This window comes from Erigeron canadensis, chromosome 4, assembly GCF_010389155.1.
Source record: "Erigeron canadensis isolate Cc75 chromosome 4, C_canadensis_v1, whole genome shotgun sequence".
Classification (NCBI taxonomy): domain Eukaryota; kingdom Viridiplantae; phylum Streptophyta; class Magnoliopsida; order Asterales; family Asteraceae; genus Erigeron; species Erigeron canadensis.
In genome coordinates this window covers 30,494,214-30,505,278 of record NC_057764.1, presented here as the reverse complement: position 1 = coordinate 30,505,278, position 11,065 = coordinate 30,494,214, and the positions used below count along the sequence as shown (strand labels likewise).

Here is an 11,065-nt window from a genome sequence, read left to right as displayed (position 1 = left end):
TTAATTATCACCCCTTTGACTCCACGACACGCTATAATCATCATCTTTTCTAGCTTCTAAATTTCCCCCAAAATATATATATATACTTATTTATAAAAAATCTCCTCGATGATGATTCATCATTCTCAAACTCACACCGCCACCGCCATTGTATCCAATCTCCAAATGCCACTGTCAACTTCCTCCGTCCTCCTCCTCCGCCGTCTCTCCTCTCACCACCACCACCACCTCCGTTTCCGCCGTCTTCTTCCGTCTACCCGTTTAACTTCAGTCAGGGCTTTCTCTTCTAATGATACGGATTCCGATATCCAAATCAACGGCGAAAAGGTCTCTAATAAGCCTCCGATATGTACTGCCGATGAGCTTCATTATGTTTCTGTTCAAAATTGTGACTGGAAACTTGCCTTGTGGCGTTATCATCCTTCTCCACAGGTATTATATATATATATTCCACACACACATAAATTATGCATGATTTTAATTCAGCTGGGCCGTATAAACTATGTTATACTCACACACACACATATGTTTATGCGTATATACATAGGGGTGAGATATTTTGAGACCACCTCTTATTTTAGGACCAACTAGAACCATTGATTTTTGTACACCATCATCATCTACTACGATATACAAGACCTTTTTGTAAAAACACTAAGACTTTCAAGCGACGGGCCCACAGAAAAACCATGTGTAAGTTAACTTACACATGTGTAAGTAAGGACTTTTTTTAGTTGGTCTTAAATTATATATATATATATGTGTGTGTATATATATGGAGTATTTATACTGTAAAATTGACTTATATATGTTATTATGTATGAATATTGATGTATGTATATGAATATTGTGAAATGTGTCAATTACAGGCGAAATTAAGAAAGCATCCGTTGTTGTTGTTATCAGGAGTGGGCACGAATGCTATCGGTTATGATCTTTCGCCGGAGGTGAGTTTGTCTGTTACTGTTAAATGTTCAATGAATTTGTAACTTGCACATTTTGATGATATGACTAGGATACTTGAATTTTGGTATTGGTCGCATATTTTGATGATTTTTTGAGTGCGAGTGTTTGTAAGACATTGTGAGAGGATATTGGTGAGATGTTTTATTTGCATTGCATGAATGTGTTAAAAACTCATTGTTTGTTACTCTAGTTTTTGGTGTTGTAGAAATCTAATTTGGTAATTCCAGGGGTAATCAGTAGCATCAAGTACTTGCTACACTGTCCTTAGCAAGTTGAGTAATATTTGAGTAATCACTATTCGCTACATCCGCGAAATGGCATTCTCCGTAGAAATAGTATTCTTGCTTATTTCGACGATCCTCCTTGGTTGATGATAGTAGGTACACTACAAATAATCTATGCCTAATCCTCAGTTTCTAGCTCTAAACTCATAATGGCCAGGATGATTTTACATGGTCCCCTAGTTGGTCAAGTCCCACAAAAATCGGCCAACTTGGTCAAAAATGGGTTATAAGTATTTAATTAGCTGTATTAATGTTTTTAGACGTACTTCTAGATTCCTACAAACATGTCATACATATAATTTCGTAAGCTATATATATATATAAGTTCCAATCGGGGTACTCCTGAGTCTCTCCGCCTAAGCCAATTAGGCGATTATTTGCTCCAAGTTTTCTGACCAGTCGATGACCGATTAGCGAGTTTCACGACCTTGCTGGTTTTTGTTATATATACATATATATACACATACACACTCATACATAGGTATACACATATATATTAGTGTGTTCTGTGTATATGTGGAGGCAGAAGTGTGTATATTTAAACTGTATGTAGCTTGGTTTGCAAAACTGTGCCTAAGACGCTAGGCGTTGTTTAGATTGCTTCACCCAAATCTAGCAATCTTCTTACAGAAGGAGTCACGAGTGCAAGCTTCTGTGGGGAATTCTATAGAGGGGCCATCAGAGCTTTTCCACGCATTTTGTTGTATCTTCAATATGAGTAGGGTGTAGGGTTTATACTGATTTTGTAAGTGGGGTTCAAATGATCTCCATTTTGAGCCCATGATGTGAATATATCCTACAAAGTCGTATGGTCAACTAATTTGATGAAAAGGAAGAAACTAAGGTATTTAACTGAATTGTCATAAGTATATTCTGTGTAGAAGTGATTTGTAAGTACTTTTAAGCGGTTAGTTTGCAGAAAATGTTATGTATAAGTTCTCGAATTTATAAGTATATTATCAAAAAGTCAGTACTTTTGTAAAAAAACAGGTGTATTGAAGCGTTAGCCAGCTCCTCATCTTTTGAACATTTGTCTGCCTAGGATACCATAATGCCTTTTAAAACCAAGATGTGTATTATGTGTTTTGTATTGGTTTATATGAGAGATAGTGCCCGCGCGTTGCAGTGGTAAGATGGTGGGTTGGTAGGTAATAGGAGGTGATAAGACATAGAGTGTGATAGCCAAATGCCTTAGCCGTACGCCCTCGAATTTGAAAATTCGTCGAAAGTATATCGAATGACATCTCTAATGAAAAAGTACGAAATTTTAATAACACCCATACAATTTTTATAATTTATCGATATACGGTTTTTGAGATAAAAGATCTTGAATAAATTAGAGGAATAAAATGATTTATGGAGGAGAGAGAAAAAATAAGTGGTTGAGATTTGAGAAAAGTGAAAAAGATGAGTAGTTGAGATTTAAGGGTATTATAGGTATATTAGGTAGAGATGTTTAAATTAGTGAATAAAAAAGAGGGGCAATTTAGGTACTTCAATTCATCTTTTGAGAATTTCAAAAAAAGGGGTCCTCCTTTATAATATAATATTAGATATATGATGAAAAGTAAGGGGGGTGTTTTGTTAGAAAGGTAAGATTGTAAAATTTTGAAGGCTGGTCAAGGAACGATCCAAGGTGATACGTGTGAGATAGGTGTAGGTAAAGTTTCCACCACCAAGTCTAACAACCTATTTAATCCTTGGGTAAAGTATTGAAACACCACCAAAGATTAATCAGATTGGCAAAAGAGGAAGTTTTTAGTGATAAAGCAAACAGCACTACACCAAGAACTTGCAACAATTGACTCCTAAATCTGAATTTAAAAGACTCAGAAAAATTGATAAGTTGTAATGTGTTTAAAACTGAAGATGTTGTCTTCTTATACAACTTGGAAGCCTTTTTATAGGATGGAGTAGGTAACCAAAGCAAACATTTAATCCTTGCTTTGGAAAAAGAAAATAAAACTTTGAAAAACTGATAAGTAGTTGAAACATTAACAACTACAGCAAACTAGGAGAATAATAAATAAGAAAAACAACTCTTCATGCTGAAAATGCAGTTTTCAAGGCACTAATAACTGCTGTTTGACTCAGGGCTGGGCTGCCATGAAATCACATTCACTCCACTAAGACTTTTGATCCCAAGAAAATCTTGTGAGCCATAATCTGGACTAATGGGAGCACCATAGACAAAATGGGTCTGTTTTGTACTAATTAGATTGATTGAGTTAGTAAGACCTGATGCATCCACATCACAAGAGCTCACATCCTATCTTCTTAAACTCAACATATAGAGTTGGGACTGTAAAGCATTCAGGTTTACACTTCAAGAACTCTTTAAACTAAGAGTTGTAAGTTAGGCCGTTGATACTATTTGGATCATATACCACTATATATAGAAAGTGAGGGAGATAATTGTCAGTCTAAACAAGGCTGTGGGAAATTGAGTTGATCCGAATTTAGTTTAAGCCAGCTATCTGGGGAAAGTTCTCCGCGGGGCTGCGGGTATAGTTATCCGCTGCATTGGGTGTTATCCTGCTAGTTGTGCTGAAAGCATCTACGTGGCTCGCTAGAAATTCGTTATGTATAATACTAAAACTAAATGAAATCATTTAAGTAATTACCATCTAGTCTAATAGCCAACAACGGAAATCAAGCCTGCCACTATTACGAGATAATGCGTTGAAAAGCAAGGTACTGTAGTGTAAGATGCATAATTTTGTGAATCTGAGTATATTCAGTTAAACAGACAGTCTTGAGTTAATGTCTGTTGAGTTATGTACTTTTAAAAGATGCAATGTGGTAGTACTTTTCTGAAGATGATATAAGATCTTACATCTATGGATAATGTTCATTTGCAGTCTTCATTTGCTCGTTACATGTGTGAACAAGGATTTGACACATGGATTCTCGAGGTTCGAGGAGCTGGTTTAAGCATACATGGTTCAAATCCTAAAGAAATTGAACAATCTGCCCATGCAATATCTGAGCAGATGGAAGCTACTACTGCAACTGGAGTAGAAAGTGCTCGATTTGATTCACAACCTTCAAATAATAAGGAAAGCGTCCTGACAGAATCAAGATTTGCTATTATTAATAAAGACCCAGCAGGACTACCAACTATCTGGGAGGATTCGGTACTTGTAACCAAGTTGACTGAAACATTTATAACTTTGGCCAATAGAGTATCTGGCTTTCTCAGTGAAGGTCAATCTAGACTAATTTCTGCAAAATTGTTTGACCAGTTTTCAAAGCTAGTTGGGGATTCTTTTCTTGCAGAACGGTTTAATGAGATAAAGAAAAACCTTTTAAGTTTGTTGGAAGTGAGACAAAACTCTGCTGTTGCAACCCAGATAAAGGATCTGAGTGAAAACCTAATTAATATAATTGAAGAAGGTCAGCGTACTGTATCACCCCCATTGTTTGACTTGCATGATCGTTTGATCACAACCATTGAAGATTTTCAAAATCAGCTGGAGTTGATTGTCAAATATGATTGGGATTTTGATCACTACCTTGAAGAGGATGTGCCTGCTGCGGTGAGGTGACATTTTCCTATGTCAAAGAACTAAAACAACGACCTATCTTTTTCTTTTTTATTTGACCTGATCAGTTGGTCTCCATCTTTTTAAATAAGCATCTAATGATCTTCTTTCAAAAGCAGATGAAATATATAAAGGCTCATACTCAACCAGAGGATGGTAAACTGCTTGCGGTTGGACACTCTATGGGGGGAATTTTACTGTATTCTATGTTATCACGATATGGTAAATTTCATCTTACTTTAGTTTATTGGGAAAGAAGTATAAGACCTGTTTGTTCGATTTTGTAATATTTTTTAATGATAAAGGCTCTGAAGGACGGGAACCAGAGTTAGCGGCTATTGTTACTTTGGCATCTTCACTCGACTATACATCCTCAAAATCTACACTCAAGTTACTAATGCCACTTGTAAGAAGTGTTTCTTGATCGGTGGACCTAATTATTTAGAGTAACTTGCTATCTGGGGACAACTACTTATCACCTGACACTAATTATCATTTACTTTCTGTGTGCAGGCTGATCCTGCAAAAGCTCTTAATGTGCCTATTATTCCTTTAGGGGCGATGCTAACCGCTGCTTATCCTTTTACATCTAGTCCTCCGTATGTGTTGTCATGGCTTAACCACATGATATCGGCACAAGACATGATGCATCCTGAGCTATTGAAAAAGCTTGTTTTGAACAACTTCTGTAAGTATTAATATCGTGATATTGAATTTGTTATGAATGTAGAATTGTATAGGAATGGTTTTACTAGATTCAAATCTCAATGATGGGACATCCATCATTGAATTGGCAGTGTGTTGTTGTATAGTGTCATGTTGGTTATTAATAAAACAATTGAGGTGCTGCCCTCTTTATTATTAAATAATAAAGTTATGCAAGTATGAAAGTAAATTTTGTTACCCCCTTTTTGGGGTTTTATGCTCATAATAGGGCTATACATTTCTGGCAGGTACCATACCTGCAAAACTTTTATTGCAGTTGGCATCAGCCTTGCGTGAGCGTGGTTTGTGTGACCGGAGTGGGAAGTTTTTCTATAAGGATCATATTCACAAAATCAATATCCCGGTTTTGGCCATTGCAGGTGATCGAGATGCAATTTGCCCCCCTGAAGCTGTACTGGGTAATTTGTTGAGCTTAAAAATGATAGTCATGCATTTGAAATGTTGCAGTTCCTTCAAGAAGGGGGTACTGAAACTTGGCAGTTTATCTAATATAAATTTTATGGTTGAATGAACAGAAACAACAAAGCTGATCCCTGAGAATTTGGTTACATATAAACTTTTTGGTGAACCAGATGGCTCACATTACGCCCATTATGATTTGGTTGGGGGGCGATTGGTAATTCCTCTGACCTTTTCTTTCAGTCTGTATCCTTGAAGTGTCGTATATAGTTTTGTTGTCTCATTAAAAAAAGAACTCTATGATGCTTAAAATATCAAATGGTCCTAATCGGTGTCTGGTGTGAATGCAGGCAGTTGCTGAAGTCTATCCCTGTGTAGTACAATTTTTAATCCAACATGACCAGGAATGATTATAAGTAGCTTTTTATCAAAGATCAATGAAGCGTCCTATGTTTGCTGCTCCTTTTGTTGGAATGTATATAGCCCGTGAATTATTCTTGTATAATCTGTTCATAGCTGAATGTTTTTTGAATTTATTGGTAAATTTGCTGAATGAAGAGACCGGTAGAAAGGTATTATTTGAAGCAAAGAGAACGTGAATTGTTTACTCAGCATGTCTTTGATGTGGGCCTATATGTAATATGTGTAACATATCCAACTTCCATTTCATGCATGGTCCTATCGTACCTACGGTTAGAAACTTCTGTTTTTGATTGTTCTTTACAGGTAGAACTACTGACAAGAGTCGTGGAGTTACTAGAATTTCTAGAGGTTATCTCCAATAGGGTGTCTTTGTGTGCCTTTGGATATCGTTTGCCGTTGAAGCTTGTCTAAAACTAATTTTTTTAAGGATGCCTTTACTTAAGGGCAAGGTTGTAAAACTCTTTCGAGTCGGCCGAATACTCAAAATAAACTCCCTGACTCCCCACCTCGCCGAGTCGAGTTCAAATCACGAGTTCTTTTATCTCGATACGGACAAAATGATGATGAATCATGAATCTATTGACTAATCTTACGTTTAATTTTTAAGTTTTGAATTATTATGTTACCTCTTTTGGACATTTATGTTAAAATTTGATTTTTGGAAGATATTTTTAAAGTTCTATTACATATAATTTCAAAAATACTTATGTTTGTATATAAAATTCAATCCAAGTTCTCTTCGAGTCAAGTCTGAGTCACGAGTTCTCCAACTTGCCTAAGGGCATGCCCATACTAGTCTTTATCTAATATATTTTTATTTTTTAGTCGGAGGTAATAGGATATGTAAGATGTTTGTGTGGTTGGAGATAAAATTATAAGATTTAAATGATTTATAAGGATGTATAAGAATTTGTAAGGATATGATTTGACAACTTAAAGACGCCTAATGATGTTCTTAGCATTGGAGATAGTCCTGACTTGTAACAATATGCAGTATGCATTGAGTGTATATATGTGTGGGTTCAAGAAAGAACCTCGATTTTCTAATATGTAGGTTTTGGTATAAATATATCTTTTATTATACTAAAGCACAGTTGCTCTAATAACTTATTGACCAATCACAATTCTCGATTTCTTAATGTTGATTTTTGTTTTCAATTTTGACTTTAATTTATACTTTTTTGTTTTCCATAACAGATTTACACTTTTTACCCACTAATTTTAATATAATAAATAAATAACAATAACTAATATATATCCGATAGAATGATAGCTAATATTTATGCAATAAAATAATAACTAATATATATCCAATAATATGTTCTATCATATATATATATAACTAATTATAAATAAATAAATTAAATTTAATGTAAATATATTAAGATTTTAATAGTTTTTGTACTATTTAATTTTATCTTAATTTTAATTTTATCTTAATCTTCTTAATATATACTATAAGACAGGTGAACTAATGACTTATTAACCAATCAAATCACTTAATTTTATCAAATTGACTTTCGCTTATGTCATCATTGAATTTAGTTATAAATTAAAAATTCTAATAATCATTATCCAAATATATTATTATATTAGTATTTATCGAAAAAGTCTAATTAATTTACACTTTTTGATTTTCCATCAATAATTTACACTTTTTAACCCTTAATACTTAATTTATATTTGATTTTAGCCATCAACTTGAAAAATTTTTTTAACAAAATTAATCATTTAATTAGTTAAAACAATTTCAACATATGAAATATTATGTACAAAAAATTATTTCAAAAGATGAAATATAATATATATATATATGTTTAATGTTTTAGAAGTATATTCTTTTAAATTTGTTTTTACTTACATTTTTACATTTAAATTTATATATTTAATAATTTATCTTATCTTTAAAATGCTATAAACAATCCGTGTAATCATATCTTTCGACTTTCTCAAGATTTCAATTTTGACTTTTTTTGACTTATTATTATATAAAAATAAAATATAGATTTACACATATAGATATCAATGTTGACTACATGACTAAAGATAAATATTTCTTATAAAAAAATATTATAAATTGATACCTATATGAATCACAGAACATGAGACGATCACAGAACAAAACACGATTTACAATAGAGGGTTAGTTGAATGCTAAATCCAAATTGATATGAACTCCATTAACAATTCATTCCATCTCTCAATCAAAAAGGTACAAAATTTTTTTTTTTATATATTAGTTTTGTGTATTAATGTTTAAAATTACTATTGTCACTCAAATTAAGAGTCTTAATTCTTATCAAAGAATAGAAAAACAATCCTAATTGTTATCTAAGTTATCATAGGACAAGTGATTGAAATAAACTTCTATGTGTTATGGCCTCACATTATAATTAAAAACATCTACTTGAATGTCAAGTATGGGATCATAAGTTTGTTTATATTTTAATTCTTAATTATTTTTCATAATAATATTACATTATTGGTGCAACTGCTTTAAAAAAATTCTATAATAGAGAATGACTACGGCAAACAATTCCAACAATATGTCTCAACTAATAATGACAGTGACGAACCTGTGATTATTGTACTATTACTTGCAAAATATATCTTCAAAATTATAACATTATTGGTGCAACTGCTTTAAAAAAAAACTATAATAGAGAATGACTACGGCAAACAGTTCCAACAATATGTCTCAACTAATAATGATACTGACGACCCTGTGATTATTGTACTATTACTTGCAAAATATATCTTCAAAATTATAAGCTTTTATGACTTAAATGTATGAAAAACTAATATTGATAATATCATAAGCTCGTGTCCAGTGTTGGACACGGGTCTAAAATCTAGTATATACTAAAAGACAGTTGAACTAATGACTTATTAACCAATCATATCGCTCGATTTTATCAAAGTGACTCTTACTGATGTCATTAATTAGTTTTTTACATAATTTTATTTAATTAATAAAAAACAAATAACTGAAATAATTATTTTTACAATGTTATTAAAATTGGTTTTTATCTACAAAGCCCGGTTTTCACACACGAACAATTGTACATTGCAGTATCTTGAGTTAAGTCGAGAAAGGACTTTAATGTAACAGTTGTGACTTTGACCGTTTGACCACTCGTACCATTTGAATAATTATTGAGTTGGCCAATATAGTTCAAGTGTAATTTGGAGTTCATGTAAGTGCAATGTGTCCAAATAGATCAATTTATCGTTTAATTTAGGACCTATGTGCTAGTCGATATCATCGGTTGTGCTAATCGAACCTAAACCTTGAGATGACATTTATATCTAATTGGCTTTACGGTACTAGATGACATTAAATCTAGTTAGCAACATGAAATGGATCCTCCATGGGTCAAACCCATGACCCATCACCCAACTAACTTCCTTATTTTTCCACTCATCCATTCATTCCTTCCCTTATCTTTTCTTCCTTCCTTTCTTCTTACAAGAATAAAACACACACACACAAATGTTTTTCTCTCTCTCTAAGATTCTTACACCAAGATTATGGTTTCAAATTGGATTAGTGCTAGAAACATCATCTATTACATCTCCTTTGCATCATATCAAGATTTGAGTCATCAAAAAGTGCAAAAATCCTCAATTCGGGTCAACTTTCGGATTTGAACAATTGTGGTGATTTTGGTAAGTCAAGTTCCTCCCAAATCGATTATTTTATGATTGTAAACTTGTTTCTAGTTAAACTTAAGAACCCTTGAGTCATAAATCGGGTCAAAAGTCGTTTAATTCGAAATTAGGGTTTTGGATTGATTTTGATGGATTTGATGTTTTGAGACAAAATTATGAAGTGGGTTATGATGAAACATGGTTGGTTATGTTCAAAGCGTGTCTTGGAACTTCCTTAATCGATTACAAGGTCAAGAATTAAGTTTTGGGTTGAAAAATGGGGTTTATGTCCGTCTGGAGAGCACGACCTTTGCTCTGCACAAGAGTCGTGCTCCACTGCCCTCTTCGGCTACTTTTTCAGTTCCCGTTTCGTGTTACATTCAATCAACTTGTAAGTTTTAGGGAAGTCTTATATCATCAAATAAAGGTCATATAACTTGTTAAAACATGATTTTAAACATTTTGATTTCCATCTCGAATTTTGGTGCTAAGTGACCGTATTTAACCAAAACTTTTCAATCATTGTTTAAACGTTCTTGAAATCACTTCTAAAGTACCTTTGGGGATTGTGACATAGTATAGAAAGTTCGACCTTATTGTTGGAATGCATTTGTGATGTTTTAAAGTAGGTTGTGATCGTTGTTGAAGTTTCGGTTGTGGACATTTGACGACCGTTGGACATTCATAGCTTGATCTTAACTTGTTATTGCTCGTCACAGGTGAGTTCGTAGCTCCCTACTCGTTTGAGATTCAGGCTGAAAAGTGTACAACCTTGGTGTGTTAACTTGTTGTTTGCGCAATTATGTGTTGCCTTGATTGATGACATAGTTTAATTGAGCATACGTTTGATTTCCTTGATGATGACATGACTTGATTGTGCATATGTTGAGTGTCTTGAGTGATGACATTGTTTGATTGATGAGATTGTTAACGTGTAAATACGTGGTTGTTATATGATTATTGTATGTACATGTTTGGTTGACTTTTAGGTTAGTGGTGTATATATGGAAGACGATAATACCTTCGAAAGATTGGAGATGTGGTGGGAAGGCTGAGGGTGGCCCTATATAT

At 33.4% G+C, this 11,065-nt stretch overlaps 1 protein-coding gene across 2 annotated transcripts; it reads left to right on the top strand.

The window, feature by feature from the left end:
- LOC122596384 lies at positions 1 to 6,531 on the top strand. 2 transcript variants are annotated; one of them, XM_043768951.1, is made up of 9 exons: positions 1 to 432; positions 870 to 947; positions 4,112 to 4,789; positions 4,915 to 5,017; positions 5,101 to 5,201; positions 5,309 to 5,483; positions 5,749 to 5,919; positions 6,037 to 6,137; positions 6,275 to 6,531. In XM_043768951.1, exons 1-9 carry the CDS (start codon positions 109 to 111, stop codon positions 6,296 to 6,298), a joined length of 1,755 nt encoding a protein of 584 aa, XP_043624886.1. In that variant the 5' UTR covers positions 1 to 108; the 3' UTR covers positions 6,299 to 6,531. The 2 variants fall into 2 exon arrangements, with proteins under 2 accessions (XP_043624886.1, XP_043624885.1); XM_043768950.1 differs by having other exon boundaries at positions 9 to 432; positions 6,271 to 6,531.
- Positions 6,532 to 11,065: the final 4,534 nt, after the last annotated feature.

Excerpts from the sequence above, each read along its gene's own strand:
- LOC122596384 (XM_043768950.1), top strand. The coding sequence starts at position 109 with ATGATGATTCATCATTCTCAAACTCACACCGCCACCGCCATTGTATCC. Across the intron at positions 433-869 it reads GTTATCATCCTTCTCCACAG|GCGAAATTAAGAAAGCATCC; the intron begins GTATTATATATA and ends TGTCAATTACAG. Across the intron at positions 5,920-6,036 it reads CCCCCCTGAAGCTGTACTGG|AAACAACAAAGCTGATCCCT; the intron begins GTAATTTGTTGA and ends TTGAATGAACAG.